This window comes from Heteronotia binoei, chromosome 4 (assembly GCF_032191835.1).
Source record: "Heteronotia binoei isolate CCM8104 ecotype False Entrance Well chromosome 4, APGP_CSIRO_Hbin_v1, whole genome shotgun sequence".
Classification (NCBI taxonomy): domain Eukaryota; kingdom Metazoa; phylum Chordata; class Lepidosauria; order Squamata; family Gekkonidae; genus Heteronotia; species Heteronotia binoei.
In genome coordinates this window covers 31,288,810-31,312,839 of record NC_083226.1, presented here as the reverse complement: position 1 = coordinate 31,312,839, position 24,030 = coordinate 31,288,810, and the positions used below count along the sequence as shown (strand labels likewise).

The 24,030-nt window shown below is 42.6% G+C and overlaps 1 protein-coding gene across 1 annotated transcript in view; it reads right to left on the bottom strand.

Moving 5' to 3' along the window:
• Nucleotides 1–7,570: 7,570 nt before the first annotated feature.
• The window catches only part of TRABD2A (TraB domain containing 2A), a 104,696-nt gene continuing 88,236 nt past the window's right edge, over nucleotides 7,571–24,030 (bottom strand). Inside the window, exons 5-7 of the mRNA XM_060237062.1 lie at nucleotides 21,817–21,907; nucleotides 15,776–16,048; nucleotides 7,571–8,073 (exon numbers count right to left, since the gene is read on the bottom strand). Of these exons, the coding sequence (XP_060093045.1) occupies nucleotides 7,875–8,073; nucleotides 15,776–16,048; nucleotides 21,817–21,907 (563 nt within the window). The 3' untranslated portion in view covers nucleotides 7,571–7,874. The remainder of the gene's footprint in view (nucleotides 8,074–15,775; nucleotides 16,049–21,816; nucleotides 21,908–24,030) is intronic.

Here is a 24,030-nt window from a genome sequence, read left to right as displayed (position 1 = left end):
TTCTGATAACTGACACCTGTTGCTCTGAATTATTACATCATAATTTGGAGACAATGTCTCTGCTATAGCAATCTTGATTATGCTGTTCAGGTATTGTTCAGTGTGTGTAAGTTGCAAACCTACTTTTGATTTATTGGCATTCATTACAGAAATGTCATGGTCAATGCTTTGAGCCTAAGACCCAGGGGAAAACATGAAATGGCTGGGCATTGCGAGCTTTTGTACATAAGTTGCTTCATGTGCTGGTCAACCAATGGAGAAAACAAAGGCTTTGCTCTGTAGCTTGATTGAGCAAGCCTGGCAAAGCAAGCTGTGATGAAGAAGGAAGCAAGAGAGACAGAAGGAAGCAGATGACAGTGAGTTGCTTGTGGGCCGAATAGGAGCCCTATGGGGAGGGCTGATCTGGCCCTTGGGCCGCATGTTTGACACCTGAGTATACAACACAAATGATATGTCAAATAAGACTATATTGCCTGAGGGCCATCAGCCAAGTCTACAATGCTAGGTTTGATTCCTATTCACTGTGTACCACTTTAGGGGGATGGATGATAAAACCAGGATCTGAGATTTTATACTGCAAGTGGAGTGAACAGTATAAAACTCTTCTTCATTTGTTGACAAAAAACTGAGTGGAAGAAGCTTCTCCCCAACTTCTGAACACCCCTCAAGATTGCACCTTGGGACAGTACACAGGGCTTTGGTTGAGAATCACTGCACTATAGAATTGGTAGCGCCAGCAGTCCAAGGATATCCACAGTTTTTATTCCATCGAAGAATATATGTGCTGCTCGTGTTAAGTGAAATTCTGCCTGCTGAGGTGTATGTAAGTATACATCTCAGCATGACAAGCTACACCCAACAAAATTCCTTAATCTGCACAGCTATTCAATATATATGAACCAAAACTTTGCATCCAGTCACCTTAATAGCACATAATTCCACATCTAGCTTCAACAGCTTGCTCTTTTTCCTTTTAATTCTTTTCAAACATTTCTTCCAATAAAAGCAAAGTAGAATAAATTATGCATTATCTTCACACATACACACACTCCTCTCCTCCCTTAGAGATTAAACCACAGGGGGAAAAAACTTACCTTCTGAAGCAGATGCTGGAGCTGTCTCAAATGCAAGCTTTCCGTGTGATTGCTATGCGCTCTATGTCGCCGCATTATAAATCGATGATCAAAAGAGCCCATAATAACCCAGTGAACTCTACCAGCATGCGTACCTTGCTCATGAAAGTAATTGCAGCTTAAGACTCTACAGGGAAGAAAATGGACCAGTCACACGACTAGCCCCAGCGTCTGAAAGAAAATTTATCACTCAATGTCTTGGCCCTCAAACTGTTTGAGACTCCTGTACTTTTCTTTGGCATTCCAGCACAAAAAATGGGGAGACAGATGCAGCTAAGCTGAGCAGGGAGAAAAGGTGACAAAAGCCACAACTGATTCCTCAGTGCTTGTTTTGCACAGTAGATGGCTCTTGCTCTCTTTCTTTGGTCTTCCAAGTAGTCTGAAGGTCCATAATTAATGGTTAAAAACCAGAAAGGTCCTTCTCTTTCCATTGATATGCTAATAAAAATTTTGCAGCTGCAAAAAAATAAAAAATAAAAACTAAGTCTTTGCTTATTTTAGGAGCATTTGAGCCTTCCCAGAGGTTTAGTAAGATTGTTTCCATGCAATTGGATACCATATATCCTGTTATATGCTTAACCTGGAACAAAATTTCCCCACCAAAAGCTGACCTTCTCTCTCTCTCTCTCTCACACACACACACCAACAATGCAATAAGGTGCCTTCTGTTCCGCTTTGTTCCCAACAAAGGGAAGAAATAATTTTATTTACATGGTATAATTTGGAAGGTGTCCAGTACTACCTGGATAAGTTCTAAAAGGACAATATAGCTTGATATGTAATGATTTTGTTATCAGGGGTTTAGATTGTATAGACGGGCACTCTTTTTGCCATTTTAGTTTGTAAGAAAATGGTGACTTCTTAATATAATTAATATAAATTAGAAAAAACATCTTTACGTATAAGATATTTACTCTTAACGGGGGAAAAGGACATTCTTACAATTCACGATTGGTACAGGACATTATGGGACTATTAATGAGAAAGTTAATAAGAAAGTTTCTGATTATCTATTAAGCTTTGAGAATCCATTATTCCAGTCCTCTTTTTTGGAAACATGCTCCCCATTTCTGGATTATGTCCTAACTAATAGTAACGACCAAGATTGTATTACTCCATCTTGTTATGATGTTATAGCAACTATTATGAAGAAATTCCAATGTAGTTTGTGGTAGGCTATACAAAGGTACACAGGTCTTGTAGTTCTAGTTTTTCAATATCAACTGTACTTCTCTCTCATATGGTTATATTGTTATTTTTTCTTTTTATTATTGTTGATTGTTATTATCGATGTTCTAAAGAAATAATCAGAAAAACAAAGAGCTCGCTTTGTCATCTGCTGTCATTTTCAAAGAACACACTGCAGTCTTAGTAAGGAGCGATCAAATGGGAAGGAGGTTAGCAAGTTTGATTATGTTTTAGTCTTTACTCCAGGGTTCAGTATCTGAAGGCCCCAAAACCAAATCTCCCTGAGAGATATCCCTTGCTCCACCCCATGACCATGCTCAGAGCAAAAAAAAAGAAGGTGCAGAGAAAATTGAATCTTCTAGTGGGCAAGTGAACTGAGTGGAACTGAAGTGCTGGCTCTGATAACCTGTTGGGGTATGACCTTAAAATGAGATCTTTTTTCTAAAAGCTCCTGTGGGAAAAATGAGTTGCTGATCAAAACAATCTTGGCCATTTTTTAGCCCCTTTGAAATGCTTCAGACATTGTACTCCATGCTAATCTAAAATTAGAAACCTGTATCCAAATACATTGGCTGTTTAGTTGAAGTCGGTATATGTGCAACATGTGGTGTTTGTGCCTATATTCCCTCCCCAAGATTAGCGGTGGTCAGAGAACAGATACTTTCTCCATGTGTTCACTGTGCAGATAACTTGGCCACTGTGCAGAGGCAGGGAATGAGCCAGCATGCACAACCGGAGGCAGGGAATGAGCCAGCATGCACAACACAAGGACATCTTGATTGGGAATAGAGCAGGGGTGACGAAAGGGTGCCAAGCAATATCTATTATCCAGTAAGGCATATGGAAAGCATTACTTAAATGGGCTAGGGAGATTACTGCAGTGGGCTTATTACTCATGTCAATATAGAATGGTGTCAAAGGAAGCAACCATGGTGGCAAAACATTGGGTGGGTGGGTTAGTGACACTACCATGGAAAGCCAACTAACTACCATCAGTCAGTCAGTCCACCCACCCTTGCCTCTCTTCTCAGATAGGCATGGGTAGTAGGGCATGTTGCAGTAGTTCCCATTTTATTCTAATAAACCTTAGCTGCAAAGACTCAGCTTGGGATACAGCCTGGCTAAAGCAGTAATAAACTATCTCAAAACCTTTTAAAACTTAGTGTTTAAAAACAATAACAACCCTGCAATGAACAAAATTCAACTGCCTGTTAACTCATTCCTGGATGTCAAGAGAAAATATACCACTGGATGGTCTTCTCACTAAGCGAAGCACCATTTGTGTCTGAATTAGTCTGAGATGAGTTGTATGGTTTCTGTGATCCTCACACAGCTCTGGTAACATCTGAGAAGCAATCAGGGGGACAGGATGTTGCAATATAACTCAGCACTTCTCTGGTGACCAGCAGCAGATCTTCCTACATCTGTCCCTTGTGTTTTTCTTTAAGTGCTCAAACATGAATGGAACAATTGGATCTGACTTCAAGGAAATGACCACCAAACACATCAGCCCATTTCTGTAGCAGAAAATCCACAAACAAAAAAGGCCAGAGTCTTTTACTGGTCGATTATCTTGGCCTACTTATGTTTTTAATCAAATACCAACCCCCCCCCCCCCCAAAAAAAAACCCCACCTGATGCAGGAAAACCCTAGGAAAGTTTCTAGTCTGTTTTTTTTGTGGGGAGGCCTCCTCTGGGCATAGAGTAGGGGGCCACTGAGGGAGTGGAGAAAAGAGGCAGCAGTGAATTTCCTGCATTGTGCAAGGGGGTGAACTAGATGACCCTTGGGGTCTCTTTCAGTTTTGTTTCTGAACACTAACTCATCCTTCTGCAATGAAAAGGTATTAGAAAGCCTCAGAACAGAGATTCAAGATGGCAATCCCTTATATTTATATTCTATCTTTCTTTGCAACAATCTCCAAGTGTCTAACAGAAGAAATATAAAATACAAATAGGTCAAGACAAGCTAGTAGAAGAACCACCTCCCGTATTTCTTGAGAGTGACCGGCTGCTGGTTGAGGCATATACCAGTGGCTACTAGCAATGGTGACTGAAGGGAGATTCCACATTCAGAGGCAGTAAATCCTTGAATACCAGAGCCAGGAGGCAATGTCATGGGAAGGCCATAATAACCCAGTGAACTCTACCAGCATGTTGGCCACTGTGTAAGACAGGATGGTGATGGACCACTGGTCTGATCCAGAAGGGCTCTTCTTGTGCTCTTATGATGGTTGGCACATGAGCTAGTGACCCAGTAGAAAGGGCCTCCTTCTTTGTCCTGTTTTTGTATTTCTAGCAGGACCCTCTGACAAAAAATACACATCCAGCTTCCACTCTTCAGGAATTTAAGTCTTGATGAGAAGCATCCATACTTGGTCCCACTGTGCTTTCATACCCCAACAGCTTATCAGATGCAGCTTACTAAACAGCTCTGTGAACCAGTCAATGCATTTGAGTTTCACCCAGCTAATGCAGACCAATAACTGTCAATAATAATCCCTGCCTATCAAACCATCTAACAATTGACATAATGGCAAAGTATCTGAGCAAGTGTAAAATCTGCATTTGTTAATACAGCAAGTGTGAAAGCTACATTTGTTGAGATTATACAAAGTGGGAATAAATGTGATAGCATTATGTCTGACACAGGATGGGGATCCCAAATCCAACCTGCGTGTTTTGCAAATGGTCACTGCTTTTCCCCTCAAGAATCTCAAACATTTGTGGAAAGTACACAGAATTCTTTCCTGGAATTTCTTCACTGCCTTTGGTTTCCATTGCAAGTGGGGAAGGGACTGCTAAAACAGCTTAAGTGATGTGATCCTGCATCTGGAAGTCTTAGAAGCGTCTATTTTGGGTTGTTAGCTAACTTTTTAAAAAAAGCTTTAAAACAAGCCCCAGGAATCTAGAATATATTGTGCTGTGTAATAACAAAATGCATTGTTTGTAACAAGAGTAACTACACAGATTTTACTGTTTGGATTCACATGTTTCCCCGAAAGTACATTTGCACATTAGAACATGGTACTCTAAGGGATGTATTACCTTTACAATAAAAACTTTAGGGTGACTAGCAACCAAGGAGGACAGAGAGCCTGTACTTTTCACACCTGTCTAGAAAGAAGGAATCTGGATAGGTGCAGGAGGAGAGGTTGAGAAACACAGGACCTACTAAAATCCCCTCTCCCACCTGACACTTACAGGTAAGGAGTTCTGTTTGCTCTTCAGACTGGTCATCCTAGCTGCCTTCTGTGCTCATTAAGAACATAAGAAAAGCCATGTTAGATCAGGCCAATGGCCCATCCAGTCCAACACTCTGTGTCACACAGTGGCCCCCCCAAAAAATTATATATATATATATATATATATATATATATATATATATATATATATATATATATATATATATATATACACACACACACACACACACACACACACACACACACACACACACACATATACACACTGTGGCTAATAGCCACTGATGGACCTCTGCTCCATATTTTTATCTAACCCCCTCTTGAAGGTGGCTATGCTTGTGGCCGCCACCACCTCCTGTGGCAGTGAATTCCACATGTTAATCACTCTTTGGGTGAAGAAGTACTTCCTTTTATCCGTTTTAACCTGTCTGCTCAGCAATTTAATCGAATGCCCACAAGTTCTTGTATTGTGAGAAAGGGAGAAAAGTACTTCTTTCTCTACTTTCTTTATCCGATGCATTATCTTGTAAACCTCTATCATGTCACCCCGCAGTCGACGTTTCTCCAAGCTAAAAAGCCCCAAGCATTTCAACCTTTCTTCATAGGGGAAGTGTTCCAGCCCTTTAATCATTCTAGTTGCCCTTTTCTGGACTTTCTCCAATGCTATAATATCCTTTTTGAGGTGTGGCGACCAGAACTGCACACAGTACTCCAAATGAGACTGCACCATCGATTTATACAGGGGCATTATGATACTGGCTGATTTGTTTTCAATTCCCTTCCTAATAATTCCCAGCATGGCGCTGGCCTTTTTTTTTATTGCAAACGCACACTGTCTTGACATTTTCAGTGAGTTATCTACCACGACCCCAAGATCTCTCTCTTGGTCAGTCTCTGCCAGTTCACACCCCATCAACTTGTATTTGTAGCTGGGATTCTTGGCCCCAATGTGCATTACTTTGCACTTGCCCACATTGAACCGCATCTGCCACGTTGACGCCCACTCACCCAGCCTCAACAGATCCCTTTGGAGTTCCTCACAATCCTCTCTGTTTCTCACCACCCTGAACAATTTAGTGTCATCCACCAACTTGGCCACTTCACTGCTCACTCCCAACTCTTTATTTCTCATACTAGGTAAGAACTGATCAGACTAAGCCCAATCTATTCCAACTTTCCTTCCAGATGGCCAGAGGCCTTTGTGCAATTACTGATTCATTTTCTTTACCAATTCAGGACAAAATTACATGTGGGAGATAAGGGACAAAAAGCAGCTAGATCTCCCCCATCACTGTTGGAATTATATGATTACCAAGACCTAATTATCCAAGGGAGAAAATGAACAGACTCACGGCATTTGCTTTCCCAGTATGACCACTTGTCCCTTTTCTGCTCTCTTTCTTCACCTGCTAGAGGGTAAGACTTGAGCTCTACAGACCACTGGAGAGGGAAGCAGAATAGGCAAGTGCCCAAAAGAGGAACAGGTCAAGAGAGGCAACAGCAGTCTGAAAGCATTAAGGAACAGGTGCCATCTTCAGGCAAGGATCTAGCCACCCTTTTGAGTATGATAAAAGTACAAAACGGCACTTTATTGCAAATAGGCTTCCAAACAGTTGATAATACCTTCCAGTAAACCAGCTGAAGAAAGCAGAAAGATTCTGATCCATCAGGCCCTGAGGGGTAGGGTCACTACTTTGTTTCTCCAGTCATTTATCTTTACGAGAAGCCTAATACACAATCATTTCGCCAGTGAAGCTTTTCCTGGGGAAAGCTGATGGGAAATGCCTCAATCGCAACATTTCTGGGGTTGTGTGGAGCTACTGGTAAAGCAGGGAAAGAAGGCGAGCAAGTGGTAACTCTTTCAGTGGCAAGTGGAGAGAAGCAGAAGGGACACTGAACAATGCATCCCTGTTCCAGGCAACGGACAGCACTTCATTCCAGGCTATACAGCTGCAACCAAAATGCTCTTTCCAAACTCAAGTCGCTACAGCTTTAGTGGTGCTCAAAGAGAAAAAGTAGAAACCACAAACCAACCCCCGAACAAACTTGTATTCAAGTAAATTTTATACAGCTAAAAATAAAACAGCAACTATGTTACATATATATCTCCCAAAAGCATTATGGGATAACGTGAAATAATTCTTCTGCAAGAGAAGGATAAATAATGGCTTTCATTAAAAATATCTTCTCCTGTCTTGGGCACAGTCAAGCCAGTTAATCATGTTAATGGTCCAGATTCAGGAAAAGGATGAGCCCTTTAAAAAAAAAAAATTCCCGCAGATGATCTCCCATTCACAAAAGTCCTCCTCTGCCCCTCAGCATCCTTTCACCAAGGAATGTGAAGATCTGCTCAGAAGATACACTCCAGCACCAGCATCCTCAAGCTAGGCAGCACCAAAGTCAATGCCAAAGTGGGGAGGGACCGAAACAGACCACTGGAGCAGCTGGTATCTGACTGGATGTGACTGGAACGACCATGTCCCCGTGGCTGGGGCTCTACAGTAATGTACCCATTAATAATTCGGATTCGAGGAGGTGGATCAGTGGCGCTGAAAGGCAAAAGACAGAAACACAACTGTAATCAGATGTTATTCACAACAAAGGCAGGAGCACAATAAAGCATTTTAGACATCTGAAAGGTATGTCAATTCAGGAACCACATGTTACAACACACATGCTGAAAACACAGCCCTGGGGTGAGTTATCTGCTTTCTCTTTCATAGCATATAGTAAAACTAATTCAGAATGCAAAGGCCAGTTAAGATCCTCTATTCTAGCCTTACTTTCTATGCTCTCACCTCCAGAAGTGAGGCAGGTGGTCACCAGAGACATGTTTTTCTCCCCAGTGGCAGCACACCTTTGGAATGCCCTCCCACATGAGGCTCACCTGGCACCTATCTTACTTTCTTTCAGCTGCTAGGCCAAAATATTAAAAACCTGGGTGAAAAAAGAAATTAGAGGCTCCATCTTTTCAGCTGTACTACATGGCCTGCTTCTGGACTGAGGACCATTTTGTACTAATCATATTATGTTTTGCAGCATTCATTTTAATGCTCCGGCTTGTTTTTAACAGCTTGTTCGGATTTATCATCTTGTTTGAGTTGTGAGCTGCTTTGAGTAGGCCTTTGGAGAGGCAGCAGGTAAATTTCCTAAATAAATGGGGGTGGGTGGGAGAGAATAAAGAAGAAAAGGGTAAGGAAGCCGAGTAACTTACAGCACAATCCTGTACATAGTTACTCTAGTCAAAGCCCATTAACTTCAGAATGAAGCAACTCAGCATAGGATTATGCTCTTAAGCACCTGGCAGAAAGCAATGTAAATAACAACTTTTACCTTACTTTAAATCAAACCACGGGATTTGAACACTGAGTGATGAGGAGGTAATTCTGTACCCATCATTCAGCTCTGCTGTAGCAGTTAAACCTGATCAACTAAATCTAGACATAAGCATGGCTTGAACAGAGGATGGGAGAGCTAAACACCCTTGTGTATTTTTTTTTTAAATTGTCAGAAGAGTTAAATTGTAGATTTTACCAAAGTGTAGATTTAGCCAGGCTTAAAGGAGGTCACATTGCTCTGCTCCCTGGGGAGAAGCCCAAGTGACGTTCAATCCCTTTTAATCACCACTCATGTTCAATCACCTGCTCTAATCGCTCCTAATTGTAGCCTTGTGCAATCCTTTGTAGCAGAGTCACAAACCCTTTTGTATCGCTGGGCTCTCTTTTCCTTAATTGGCTATAACAGAATTTGGGAAGCATTTGCCACAGGCCTATACTGAGTGGCAGCTTGTGCAAAAGCATCCTCACGGGCCCCAGGATCAAAGCATCAGCAAAAAGGTACGGGGATCAAGCAAGTTAAGTATCCAGGCACTACAGTCTTGTTTCTCTCCCCTTCCCTGCAACAGCAAACTTAAAAATCAACATCATACATTTTAAATAAAATCTGAGCCTCTGAATTAAAATAAATAAATCCTTAAAGGAAATTTTAAAAGGCCCTCAACTTCCATGCCAGGGAAACAAAAATAAACGGAAATAAAATGGCCACTATGATAATACCTTTGGACAGATCTCTGCTGGGACTGCATTTGCTGATCACCATGCTTTTTTGTAAAGCAGAGCCTTTCTGTCATCAGTTTTTATGTTAACACAAGGATTGATGCAACTGACATTATTTTCCTAAATACATTTGATAAAGTCCCTCACCAGCATTTCATAGGAATCACAGAAGTCGGGATAAAAGGACAGGTCCCTCTTGTGGATTTGTAACAGAACAGAAAGAGGAAAGTAGTAAATGGACACTTCTCTCAATGGAGGGAAGCAGGCATTGGGGTTCCAAAGGCATCAGCTCTATTCAGTGTGCTCACATTGGTCTGGAATTGGAGATAATGCTGCCGCAAAGCTTACAGATGACACCCCAATTATTCTAGTGAAAACCAAATCATCCTGTGAAGAGTCTCCCCCAAAAACTCTCCCAAGCAACATGGCAAATGGAAATCAGTGTAAACTGAAGCAAAAGGGGGGCCAAAAAATATCAAACAAATGAGACAGCAATGAGAGTCTGAAATAGCAACAGGTGACCAGGAAAGAGCTCTTGAGGCTGTGGTGAAAACAGCAGGAGGCTGCTTTGGTCCTCATGCCCTGCTTGTGGATTTCCTGGAGTCACCCAGTTGGCCACTGTGAGAAACAGGATGTGGGAATAGAGGGACCTTTGGTTTGGGAAAACTAGGCTCTTCTTAAGTACTTTCTCCTTCTCCCAGATTCATCATGCTTATCTCTACTAGCAGCACCCAATCATATGGAGGAGGGGGCACAAAAGGTTGTTGTGGTAAAGGCACAATACTTTATGACAAGCGACAGACTGAGATTCTTTGACATGGGCTTTTCCGAAAGCAGCCCCATGTTCCTCTTAAAACATAGTTCAGTCTTGCTTAAAACATTTCAGAGTGTTCAGAGTACTTCATGGATATCATCTCTGCAAACCTGTCAATAACCTTGAGAGATCTTCGCCTTGTATATACCTCAGCACTGCTGAAGTGTGAAGAGGCAGTGGCAGAAGTATAGTGGGTTGGATCTTACTGTTCATTTCCTGGCATGTGAATAGGGCAATTGTTGAGGATTCCTCCTCCCAAGGCAGAATTCTGACTCCCCCTCATGCTGTTCCTGGTGGGGGTCCCGTGTCTCCCACCAGCAGCAATTTTATAATCATATTGGACCATAGCAGGAGTGAGAAAGTGAAGAAGTTAGACTGTGCTGATGGAAATCTTTTGGTTAGCTGTTTTTTGAAGGAACAAAGCTGAATGCATGCCTATTGTCAACTAGCAAGTTCAAGGCAGGGGTGAAGTTTGTACCAGATCCTTCCCAGTTTTCAGCTCTGTCTCTGAGACTTTTCACCAAGGTGGTTAACTTGAATCAGGACTATAATTATTCAGACTATAGGTAGGGTCGCCCATATTTACGATGCTTTTCCATAAAAAATATCCTTCCTAGTAGAAAACTAGCTGCTCAGGGAGAAAATCCCGAATAAATAAATAAATAAAAAATGTACAGCTTAGCCTTCTATGCACCAGTGAAGTCTTTCTATAGGAATGTACAACTATTTTTATTGACTCTGATTTAGCAAAAGGTTAAACGACCACCAGGGAAGAAGCACAAAAGGCTGTGAAATAAAAACACACTGTCTGCAAACAGTTATACAAAGAACATCCAGAAATAGCTTCATGGCAGCAATATTTTGGTTAATGCAATTACCTCAGATTCTTTCTCTCCTGACTACATAAAAACTATGTTATATATAAATCCATCTACTTAACCTTGATACAGACCTTGGCCTAAAGGAAAAATTTTAACAACTGCCCAAGTGCCTGTTGCTATTACATAAGGCTACGTGCAGGAAGGGAGGCTTTTATGTCATTTAGGCCTGTGGGGAGTACACGATGGAGGCACACGGCAAAAGAACAGTTGTTAGCCCCACCTCCATTTAATCTTAACAGCTGCAACTCCATGAAGCAGACTTAAACCGAGAGACAGTGACTGATCCAAGGTCACCCTGTGAGCTGCCAAGGCAGCACTGGGATTTGAACCTGGGCCTCCTAGATCCTAGAATGACCCCCTTACTTAACATAAGAGTCACATAGAATAAATGTTAGATGTTTGAGAACCATGGAGGGAGGGAGGAAGGAAGACAGGTAAATAGATGGGGGTGGGAGAAAGGATGGAGAGGTGGAAAGAAAGCAACTTCAACTTCAAATGCATTCTCCAAGCCACCAGCTGGCTTGGCTTGCAAAAGTGATTTAAAGAGAGAAATGCCTTCTCCATGCTGGCTGATGGGGCGAGTTCACGATCCACACAATATGTGTGAAAGAACCACATGTGGCTCCTATGCCCTGCTCTAGCCAGTTCTCCACGCTGATTCTCATAGTTAGTGATCAAGGCCTGAGCTCTTTTGCCTCCCCATTAAAAAAAGAATGCTCCCCCGGCAGCATTCAAGGCATGCATCGGTGTTTGGGATGAATACTGTTACAACACAAGGCACTTCTCACATGCCAGTAGTCTATACCCATTAATTTTTTTACCACTGGCCTCTTCCACACAAAGCCGGAGGATATCCAGAACTAAATGTATTTACGATCACAACTCTGACATCTGACGCTCTCCATCCCACCTGCCTCCAATCCTTTCCCTTCTCTTCTCTGCACATTCTGAAGCATCCATGTTACAGATAAAGGCTACCAATACTAAATAGATTTAGTAAAACAAGAGATGTGGAAAACAGAGAGAGAAAAAGCAAGGAGAGGCCAAGAAAATTAGAACCAGACGCCTCCGACGTGCCCAACAAAAAGCGCAAAGGAACAGCTTCTCTCACATGCACAGAAGTCTCCTTACACAGAACACAGAACTGAAGTGGGAAGCTTTCAAAGCTCCTTCCAAAGCTCTCCCTTAGCTCTGTACTCCTGGCTAGAAACCATTGTTACGCATTCCAGGTGAAGGAAGCACACACGCCAACCGACATAATAAAAAGCATATTAATATCCATTATTCTAATACCATCCGGCTGCCATGTTCCCTTTCAGCTGTGCTTTGGCCAAGTGCATTAATCTCACACACGCACCCCCAACAAAACCCACTCTGGGAAATTTGCAGGCAATCCCTTTTTAGCCCCGTTACCTCTCTGTAGCTAAAAGCCCCCACAGGAGACTCCCATGCTAGTGGAAAGAAGCCAGCTGGCAAGTCAAACCAAAGAACAAACCTGACGGCAGACACATTTATAGAGGAGCCAGACCAAAGCAACACAGCAAAACTCCTGGTGTAGCTGCCAGAAGTCAGCCGCCAGCTTGCTCGTTGTTCATTGCTCAAGAGCTATTCAAGGAGCAGATCGAAAGCAGGTTTGACATAGATCCCTGCCTCTAGTGTTGGCTGCAGGTATCTCTACTGGGAGAGAAGGAAATAACTTCGGGTTTTATTTTATTCTGTAAATTCTTTATTTGTGGTTTGTGAGCCACAAGGAAAGGTGGTATACAAATATTTTGATAAATAAACAACAGCATCCGCAGATATGTGGAAGGGCTTGATGTTAATTGGTGTTTATCACATGTCAGCACTGATATGACAAAGCATTAAAAGAAGTTGCACTGTTACTACTAATAGCAAGAACATCTCATTATAGTTTATGTTGAAAACACAGGGGGGGGGGAATTTACAAAAATAAGCTGCTCCCTTATTTTGTTCCCCATCACAATGGAATGTTAAGTGTTCATTCTTAAATTTCACTCTGTGAAATCCACTTAACAGAAACACTTCTGCATTTTGTGGCCTTTGGCTTATTATCTTATAACAACCAGGGGATCCGCACAAATGTGGGGGAGGGGGGATCTCATATTCCCTGTATCCCCTCACCACGGTTTCCTCTTTCCCTTCCCTGAAAGCCCCCATAGCCCTTTCTCTTTTCCTTCCTCCTTCCCATCCACCAGCCAATCAACCTTTATCTCTACCAAACTTCAGCTTTCATCCCTTTCGTCCGCCTGGGAAAAGTCTGGTCCAGTGGCTGCTGCCACTGCGCTAGTACAGCAGCCACAACTGCCCACTTGTGAGGATAGCGAGTCTCTGGTGGTTGCCACTAGGCCTGTCCCGTGTGAGTCCTCCTCCATTGCTGGACATGACAGGGAAACAGGATCAGACCCTTTTGGCTTCCAAGTCCACCCTTGCCACCTGTGGCTTTGATTTTCAGAAACCAAGACGAGGAAGGCTTCGCTATGCTGTGGTTGTCGAGCACCCTCTAAAATGGTGACTGAGAGTTCAACAGGCATTCCTTTCTTTTATTATTATTTGGTTTGCTCATATGACCAGAGGTCGCAAGTGACAAATTACAAATACACAATCAGTTTGTTATACTTAACATTTCCAAATTATACAGCCTATTTAATAAAAATAAAAGTTTAAAACTATAAAACATTTCAAATTGAATCCCAACATGGAACTTTAAAAAGAATCTGGATCAAAATTTAACAGTTGTGAGTCCAAGAAACTAAATAAAACCTCTTTAAAGTACCGGTAACTGTTTGTGTTTCAAGGCTATAACTGCCAAGTATTATGCTTCTGGGACACTAATTTCAGGGTCAATATCTGCCAGCAAGTAAAAAGTCACCCATAGCTACAGGCATTGTTCCTATTTTTGGTGAGGGGGGCTTAATCCCCCAGTATATTATTTTAGATTCCATTTTCTGGAAACTTGGGACTTCCTTCAGGTTTGTAGAGAAATCCCCCTATCTGTCTCCAGCCCCACTTTACAGATCTATTAATCCACACTCTGGTTCAGAATTAATATAATGTGACTACTTAGAACTTCACTGTTTTTGTTTAAAGTATTATTGACTTGAATTTTAATAGCCACCTTTTTCCCTTGAAGAACTCAAGGCAATATTACACTATCAATAAAACATTATAAAAACACACAATTAAAACAATTTAAAATGTATTGAATCTCATAATTCAAAAACTCCAATTAGGACTGCCAATAATAAATCAATCAAATACAGTCCTAAATAATAACTTCTCAACTGATTCCTGAAAATCAACAGTGTGGGGAGCTAGGTGTACCTCCCTGGGGAACTTGTTTCATAATTGTAGGGCTGCCACAAGAAAGGCCCTCTCTTGTGTACCCATCAAGCAAGTTCCTTTAATTGGTGGGACAGTCAGGAGGGCAGGAATGTATAGGAGAAGATGGCTCTTTAAGATACCCAGTCCCAGCCATGCAAAGCTTTAAAGAAGGAAACTAACCCCTTGAAGCTGATTGGTAGCCAGAGTAATTGCTGTAGTAGTATTGGGGACATATGTTCCCAATATCTGGCCCTGACCAGCAGTCTGGCTGCAGCTTACAAACACTCTTCGAAGGTAGCCCCAACTAGAGTACACACAACAGTCAAATCTAGATGTAATTTAAGCATGGATCGCTGTGTCTAGTTCTGACTGACCCACAAATGGTCACAGTCGACACACTAGCTGGAGATGAGCAAACACATTCTGAGCCACAGCAGCTACCTAGTTTTCTAAGGTGACTGCTGTGTCGGACAGCACACCCAAGCTGCAAACCCAGCTTTTCAAGGGGAGTATAGCCTCACCCAAGACAGGGGAAATTTAAAGTCCCTTGTTTGCCTTTCTATTAATCCAGAGAACCTCGGTCTTTTCAGGACTAAATTTCAGCTTGATCAGATTGATCCAGCCCATTACCTACTCCAAACACCATTTCAGAACACTGGCAACATCCTCAGAATTAGGTGGGAAAGAAAGGGAGAAAAACATGTTATTTTTCCATAGCTTGCAAGCTTCTTACTTCTTGTCTTGTCCTAATAGTTCATGCAATGATCTCCCATATTGCAGATATATATGGGGGGTAGTTGACAGTGAGTTACTTTAAAATTCAGAACTAAGCTGCAATTTGAATCAGGAACCTAAACCCTGCTCCCACAATCTCATGGGTCACACACTCACAACAACTCCATTACATCATCTCTGTGTAATCATAACAGATGCAGCAATATCAGTGTTGGTTACAGTAAAAAGCATCATCTGATGAATTCTGCAAATCATACAACTACCGATGACATCAGAGTCCTGTCATGGGGGGTATGGGGATGGAATAATGGGACAGCAGCTTGACTAGCTTCAACACACAGGCTCACTACAGTCCCCCTCCACCAGCAGTGTATCTAGTCTCAATGCACAAGTGCATTACAGGCTGCCTCCATCAACTTATTACCTTTCCTCGATGCGTACCCAGAGGTCATTGAACTGGCGCAAGCGCTGCTTTTTCTGCTGCTGCTTCTTCTTTTTCTTCTTGTATTTCCTGTCTACTTTCTCCAGCAAATCAATACTTTCAGGCAGCAGCAAGTGAGGCAGCAGCTCTTCCTCCTCCTCCTCCTCCTCTTTCTGTGGATGCTGTTGGGAAGGGTGGAGCTCCTGGGAGATGATGTAGGAAGCATATTCTGGGGAAGATGAAGAGAGGGCAGACAGAGCCTTTTGATTCTTCCCGCTAGGAGCAGAAAAAACAAAAACACCATTGAAAAGAATGAGTGAGAAGGCAGGCGGGTAGGTGGGCATTTCTCACATCCATAAATGAAGTAAAAGAACTGGTAGACTAGGTGTTTTCATGAGACTATAAAGCAAACATCTTACCTCACTGAAAACACTGCAAGTGCGACAAAGATGGTGAGGGGTCTGGAGACCAAGTCCTATGAGGAAAGGCTGAAGGAGCTGGGGATGTTTAGCCTGGAGAGGAGGCGGCTGAGAGGTGACATGATCACCATCTTCAAGTACTTGAAAGGCTGTCATATAGAGGATGGTGTGGAATTGTTTTCTGTGGCTCTGGAAGGTAGGACCAGAACCAATGGGTTGAAATCAAAAGAGTTTCCAGCTCAACATTAGGAAGAACTTCCTGACCGTTAGAGTGGTTCCTCAGTGGAACAGGCTTCCTCGGGAGGTGGTGGGCTCTCCTTCCTTGGAGGTTTTTAAACAGAGGCTAGATGGCCATCTGACAACAATGAAGATCCTGTGAATTTAGCTGGAGGTATTTGTGAGTTTCCTGCATTGTGCAGGATGACCCTAGAGGTTCCTTCCAACTCTATGATTCTAAGTTTTCAAAACTGTCACAGTATCATCTGCCCATACAATGGCTTGCATTTTTCAGTAAATCTCCTCTGATGGAAGACATTTCTGATAGTCTTCCTTGCTTCCCCCTTCCGGCTGGGACCCACGATGACCCCCAAAATTCTGTTCCTAGGGGGCACCATGAAAGTGCATGGGCGGAGGGCAGTCAGAGGTCTGCAGTGAGAAGGGGGAAATCAGTGAAAAATCGCCTCCCTCTTCCCATAGTGGATATTTAACACAGGATCCAAATCCTTTGAATGGCTTGTCTTTTAAAGCTTAATTTAAATAGCTTATTGCTAGCTACAAAAATTTAGAAAGGGTGCTTGGCACTGTGTAATAAAGACAATCTGAGACAAAAATTGTGAAGCAGCAAAAGCAGAAAGCAAAAAGCATTTTCACTTCCCATGAATGGATTATACAGGATGAACGCCCTGAAGAGTAAGACTGATTTACAGTCTTGTAGGGGTCACCATTATGGGGAGGGGAGACATAAATTTTACAGCTAAAATGAATTATGCCAGCAGGGCTTATTTTTACACTTCTGCTCAAAGTTTCTGCTTTATATACATTCAGTGGCACATTTTTTTTAAAAAAAAAAAACCATGTCCTTGGATTTTGTTTTTGTAGCAGGCACTTAAGGAGAAGAGAGGATTGGAAATGGTAGATAACCATAATGAATGAAAAAAATCCTATCCCCTGATCAATAGATGATATTCTCAGATCTCCATAGTATTCAAAGCTTATAGGGTAGCACTTTGTGAATCTCGTTTGTGATCATAAGGACTAGACCAAGGGTGTTGATCTCATTTGTTATGAGGGCTGGATCTGACACAAATGAGACCTTGTCGGGCCGGGCTATGTGTGTCATAAAACGTAATGCCAGGCAGTAAACTTTATAAAGGACACAGACACACGCAATGAATTTTCAAAAACCCCCCCAAAAGATGCTTAAAACATTAGCACTCATTGATCTTAAAGGTGCTATCTTTGTATCTCTCTCATGGGATCCTGGGAACTAGGCAAAGAAAGCTCTGGCTCTTTCCTTCCTTCCCCAGGGAACCAGGAGGGGGAGGAGCCTCAGCCAATTGAAGGAAGAGAGGCTTGGCTCAGTAGCTCTGCTGTGCCATTGAGAGAATCTGGCAAAGCAAGCTGTCCATCCCTCCCTTCTTCCCCAAGGAAGAAGTCTCAGCCAATGGAGAAAATAGAGGCTTTCCTGTGTAGCTTCCGTGCGATTGAGCAACCTTGGCAAAGCAAGCTGTGATACAGAAGAAAGCCAGAGAGAGGGAGAAGGAAGCAGATGACAGCCAGTTGTTCAGGAGCCTGATAGGAGCCCTCCAGGGGCCTGATTCGACACCCAGGCCGCATGTTCGACACCCCTGGACTAGAAACTTGTTTCTCAAGGGATTCCATTCAAAAAAGGTGGATAAATTACATGAAGATTCTCACTTTTAAAAACTGTAAGGCTATGACAGGCAACCAACCGGGAGGTAACTTCCTATTGCTTGCTGTGAGGCAGAATAGAGTCCTACTGCACTAGGCAGAGAGGCAGATGATGTAGGCATCGACCAAACTGTAGCTGCATCATCTCTACTGCAGTCTTTCAACCTTTAAAGGTCAACATCATCTCTCCACCAGATGGAAACTTCCCATTAAAGCTACCAAGTTCTATATTTGTTGCCAAAAACAACTCCAGCTTGGGCATACCACCATGACGGGGAGTGATTAAATGATCCAATGCAGAGATACAACAGAATTGCCCACCCTCAGAGCAGGCATGCTCCAAGCGAGCATGGATAGCTCTTCCTACTGTTTACGCTCTAAAAACCAAACTGCTTGTGTTATAACAGTGAAGCATGTCTCCAATTTTAATTTAGAAAGAAAAAAATATTTTTATATTGCCACATCCTTATTTCAACTACAAGTACGCATTATGAAGGCTAAGAAGGAGATTTACCTTTTAAAACTTTCCTAGTACTTGGAAAGGCAGTTAGCAGAAAGCATGGTGAAATCTGGATTCTATGGCACGTAGCCAGTCACGCAATTCCAAAAATTAAAGGACACTAATGACTTTGAAGGGGATGGGTGATTTCCAACAATAAAGAATTGGGGGCTTTCTAGAATGTCATGTGATGCTGTGATGTTCATACCTGGAAGTGATGTCATGGCATTACACAAATCCACTCCCACCCCTTGTTCCTGCTGTTCCAATGAGCAATGCTAGGATGAAGTGAAAAAAATCATGCTCTTCAAGGAATGTGGAGGTTTGGCTACACACATCTCTCTCGCTCTCTCTGGTCACCATTTAGCTAAATGCTACATCTGCTTAGCTGGGATTTTCCATTTCCCTGTCATCGTTCTTGTGACAGCAGAGACATTAGAATGAGAGTTCCATGTGCACTTCTCTCCTCCATGCCAACAGAGGGCTTTTAAAAGTTTTTTTTTAAAATCAGTAATTACTATATCATTATAGCGTAATATTGTACCAATGCGTTGCCACAATCTAGAAGGCTTTCTTTGAAAAATGAAAACTGAAAATTCAAATGAATTCAATCGTGACACTACAGCCTCATAATACTACTAGAAATAAGGCTTGTTGCAGAAAAATACAACAGGCTTTAGAAAGAGGCTCTCGGCAAGTGCCCCCCCACCGCTGTCTTCCCACCCGCCCAAGTGAAGGCATTAACTCCCTCCCCCACCTCAAGGGGAGCTGATCTCTGCCATCTGGAGAGCAGTTGTAATTCTGAGTGATCTCCAGCCCTCACTTTGAGATCGGCAACAATGGTTCTCCAAGAGGAAACGGCTGGTTTGGAAGTGGTGTCAATGGCATTGTACCTGTCTGAAGTCTCACCCCTCCTCACACCCCATCCTCTCCAGGCTCCACCCCTCAATTCTCCAGGAATTTTCCAACCTGGAGTTCGCAACTGCTTAGTCACACTGGCTGTCATGGGGGGCTGCTGCTGAACAGGAGCAAGCAGCCAGGCCTAGTTAAGTCAAGCCAGTCAGGTGGCATCAAGTCACCCAGAGGTAGATGCCAGGTCTAGGGTAGCCAACTTCCAGGTGGAACCTGAAGATCTCCTAGGCGCACAACTCAACTCCAGAATTAGATCTCTCTCCCCATCCTGGAGAAAATAACTGTCTGTCTCTGAGGTAAGACTGTTTTAGTGATTTGTTCAACATTTCCAGGCCTGCTGTAGGCTGAGGCAGCCAATGGGAGGCCAGAGATGCTGAGTGAGCCATGATGGGCCAATTATTTGTTGTGTTCATGGAATGCACCAGTTAGCCAATGGGAAAGCTCCATTTGGCCACCACCACAGGGGAATTATATATAACTAGGAATAAGGCCCATTGTGGCTAATGTGGTTGATGGCTGAAATCAGCCCCCACCATTGCTGTCTTCCCGCCCACCCAAGTGAAGGCATTTACCCCACCCATTCCAACTCAAGGGGCTGATCTCAGCGATTTGGAGAGCAGTTTTAATTTTGAGTGATCTCCAGCCCCCACCTGGAGACTGGCAACAGTGGAGGAAATGGCTGGCTTGGAGAGCCAGTTTGGTGTAGTGGTTAAGTGTGTGGACCCTTATCTGGGAGAACCGGGTTTGATTCCCCACTCCTCCACTTGCACCTGCTGGAATGGCCTTGGGTTAGCCATAGCTCTGGCAGAGGTTGTCCTTGAAAGGGCAGCTGCTGTGAGAGCCCTCTCAGCCCCACCCACCTCACAGGGTGTCTGTTGTGGGGGGAGAAGATATAGGAGATTGTAAGCTGCTCTGAGTCTCTGATTCAGAGAGAAGGGTGGGGTATAAATCTGCAATTCTTCTTCTTGGAGGGTGCCTTGGCTGCAATCTTTCCAAAAGATCAGAGCAAAATGAAGGGTGGAAAGAGATGAGAATGTGGCATGTTATCCCCATAAAGGACAACTTTATGGGGATTCTCAAACAAACAAAAAAACCACCTCCTGTTCCAGTTTGGGTGCCAAATAAGAGCAAAACATCCACATAGAAGCAACCAAACAATGCTATGAAAAATCATTTATTCTCTTCTGAAATGTATGCCACAAGGCCATGAACAGCAGAAGCAAATAGAGAAGAAGGTTTTCCTCATGCCTTAATGCTAAGCTGATTTTAAGGGGCGGGGTGTGTGAAGGAAATGTAAAGCAAAAAATGCCTTTCTCAGTCAAGTGTACCCACTGAACCTGAACTCAGGAAGGAGAAGGTAAAGCACATTTCAGACAGGCTGATCAAAGATACACACATGCAAAAAATATATGGGATGGAATGAAACAGCCTCTCAGGACATCACAGGTGGATTTAGGAGTAATCCATGGGGCATCCCCCCCTCTAAAATAAAATGAAGCAGGGAAGAGCCCTAGGCAAGGCTAAGTGCAAGTATGTAACCTTACAATTCACTGACCATTTAAGACAGGGGTAAATGATCAGTGAGTCACTCAACAAGAATGTTTGCGATCCCGGGAGAAGGAGAAAGAGCAACCTGTGTTCAATCCTTGAATATTACAGGAAGAAACAACAGATGGTAGAGGAATATTCCCTTATGTTTTGTGGGGGAACATGGACCAATACCTAACTGCTTCTCCTGATTTCAGCTGGTAAAATCCCATTTCACTTGGGACACTGCTATAACAATTGCCTCTTGAGTGCAATCAAGAGATCAGAAGCAGGTTGTATAACTGTATGCTTTTCTCCTCCATTGCTGGAGGGAGGCTCCACTTCCAGCCAAACCACAGTGGTTCAATCTGCATGTAATTTCCAGTTTCCTGATTGTGGTTCAAAGATTCAGAGCCTGCTAGAGGCTTACTAGTTCAATGCTAATACAACGTTTTCAGCATTGTTACCATGGCACAATGACATCATAGTGAGTCCTAGGGATTCCCTCTCTCCATCCCACCATGGTCACAAACAGAATTTCAAGTTGGGTACAATGGGAAGTTTTCAATAAACTCAGTTCACACATTCATCTGCTTTTCACAGCAATCAACAAATTTCACCAGCTCCTGGAAGAAGAATACATTCAGTAAAATGAGCAGATATGCAAAGTTGCCTAAATATATCCCAGATGCAAACTAAGGGTTTGCAGTTGTGTCTCATGTGAAACGCTTATAGCTTTTCTCCTGCACCAGACAGACTGAAGATGCATATATTACCTGTTGACAGCTTGACCAGCAGGGGTGTGTTCTACCTCATACCCTTCTCTCCTTAAAACATCAATCACTGTGTTGTTGCCCATGAAATGACCTACAACAAGGCAAAACAAAACCCCAAACAATGTCAATCCATGCACATAAACAACTGCTTTCCGAGCAGTCCAGATAAGCAGTCAAAAACATCAATATGAAAAAGCTGGCATTTTGCAAAAATATGGAGCAGACCAAACCAAGCTGGAAGCAAGCTGTAGCATCACCCCCAGATTTGACCATGGGTGTGTAAGCAACAGTGAAATACTGATTGTTATACTGTGGATTGTTATATTTTTGCAAACTCAATGTTCTTTAAATTCCTCAATTCAAATGCAAAAGATATAGTAGTTGTTTTCTAACTACGTTTCAAGGAATCCTGAAGCTCCCTCAGAGTCTATTGTGGGGAGGGGAATCACTATAGGAAGACAGGTTTTCCTGAAAGACAAGTGACCCCCCATAAAAAGTCCTAAATTTGGTACAACATGCGAGATTCCCTCACCAGATGAGGGTTTGGAAAGGGTTCCTTCCAGTGATCCCTCTAAGCTGTGGAGTCTTGTGAGCAAAAATTCTACTTAGTGAGCTATTGGCATTCTAGTGAGCTACTGTATAAATTAGCTTGCTCTGGGGCCATTTTCCCTGAGCTATAGCAAAAATGTGTGAACCAGAGGCTAAAAAATCTGGCTCATCCAAACTCAGAGGGAACACTGGTTCCTTCGAAAGCAACAAAGTCTGAAAGCCACTAAAATAATTTTCACTGAAGTTCATGAAATAATTCTTACCTTCCTCGATAAAGCAACCAGAACTTCCAAGAACAGAGCCAACTCTTTATTTTACATTTTCTACTATCTCGTGTGCTTTCATCTCTACCTCCCCCCCACCCCCTGCAAAAAATTCTGGGTTGAATCCAGCAATATGTGAACAGAAAGGAAAACGTGCTTGGCGCAGTTCTGCTTGTGCCAGCAGGAGCACAATGGCTGCAGCCAACAGTGCGCTTTAATACAATTTTTAACAAAACAACAATGGGCATATGGAGCAATGGAATGTCCGACAGATGGTTTTGCATGATTTTTATTTAATTTGCTTTGGAAACCGTAGCAGAAGAAATACCATGTGCTATGTCTTGTGCATGGAGAAAGGGCAGCAGGGGATAGAACTGCCTTCACTTTGCACAAACAGAGAAGGAGGTGTCATTTTAGCACTTCCACTTGAGCCAGGTGTCATTTTAGCACAGCCACTTGAGCCATTTGATTGGGTTAGAATGATATAACTCTGTTCAGATTGCACTGTGAGTGATTTTCGGCTGAGGATTGCTGTTCCCCTTCCTGTCTCACGTATTCTATAAAGCTTAGATGGGGGGTTGACAGCTCTGGGTGGGAAATACCTGGAGATTTGGGGGGTGGAGTCTGGGGAGGGTGGGGATTGGGGAGGGGAGGGACCTCAGCAGGGTATAATGCCATAGAATCCACCCTTCAAAGCAGCCATTTTCTCTAGGAGAACTGAGCTTGGATGTCTGGAGATCAATTGTAATATTGGGAGTTCTCCGGGTACCAACTGGAGATTGGCAACCCTACTTGGGTGTAATCCAAGGAACAAGAGCAAAGGGCCTGTCTTCAACTGCAACCTGTCATCAGGCAAGCCAACGATTCCAAGACCAGCATGAGATACACTTGCTCTGCTTGTTGCGCTCTGGTTTATATAAATCCATGCTGTAAGCTATTTTGGGTCCTTTCTGGCGAAAAGTGGGATATAAATTCTTTTTTTTTTTTTTTTTTTTATGTCCAAAAACTTTTTTATTGAATTTAGTAAACATACAAATAAAGCAATCAATGACTGTATCTGCAATCATTCTTTGTGTATAAGCATAGCATACCAGTAGAAAACAGAATATATATATATACACAAAATACAAACAAAACAACACATACATACATTCACACATACATACATACTTGGCAGCTGAATTAAAAAATAAGTACTCTGTCCATATGTTAATTACATCAAATTAATAATGTCATAATATCTACCAGGAATACATGTACGCATCTGATCTACAGGACTAAAAGAAAATTTAAGAAATGGAAGCCACTTGTACATCAGAGAATCGTTACCTTCTGAATTATTTATATTGCATAAACTATCTGCTATCTTGTCCATAGCATAGACCTCCCAGATTTTAGCATA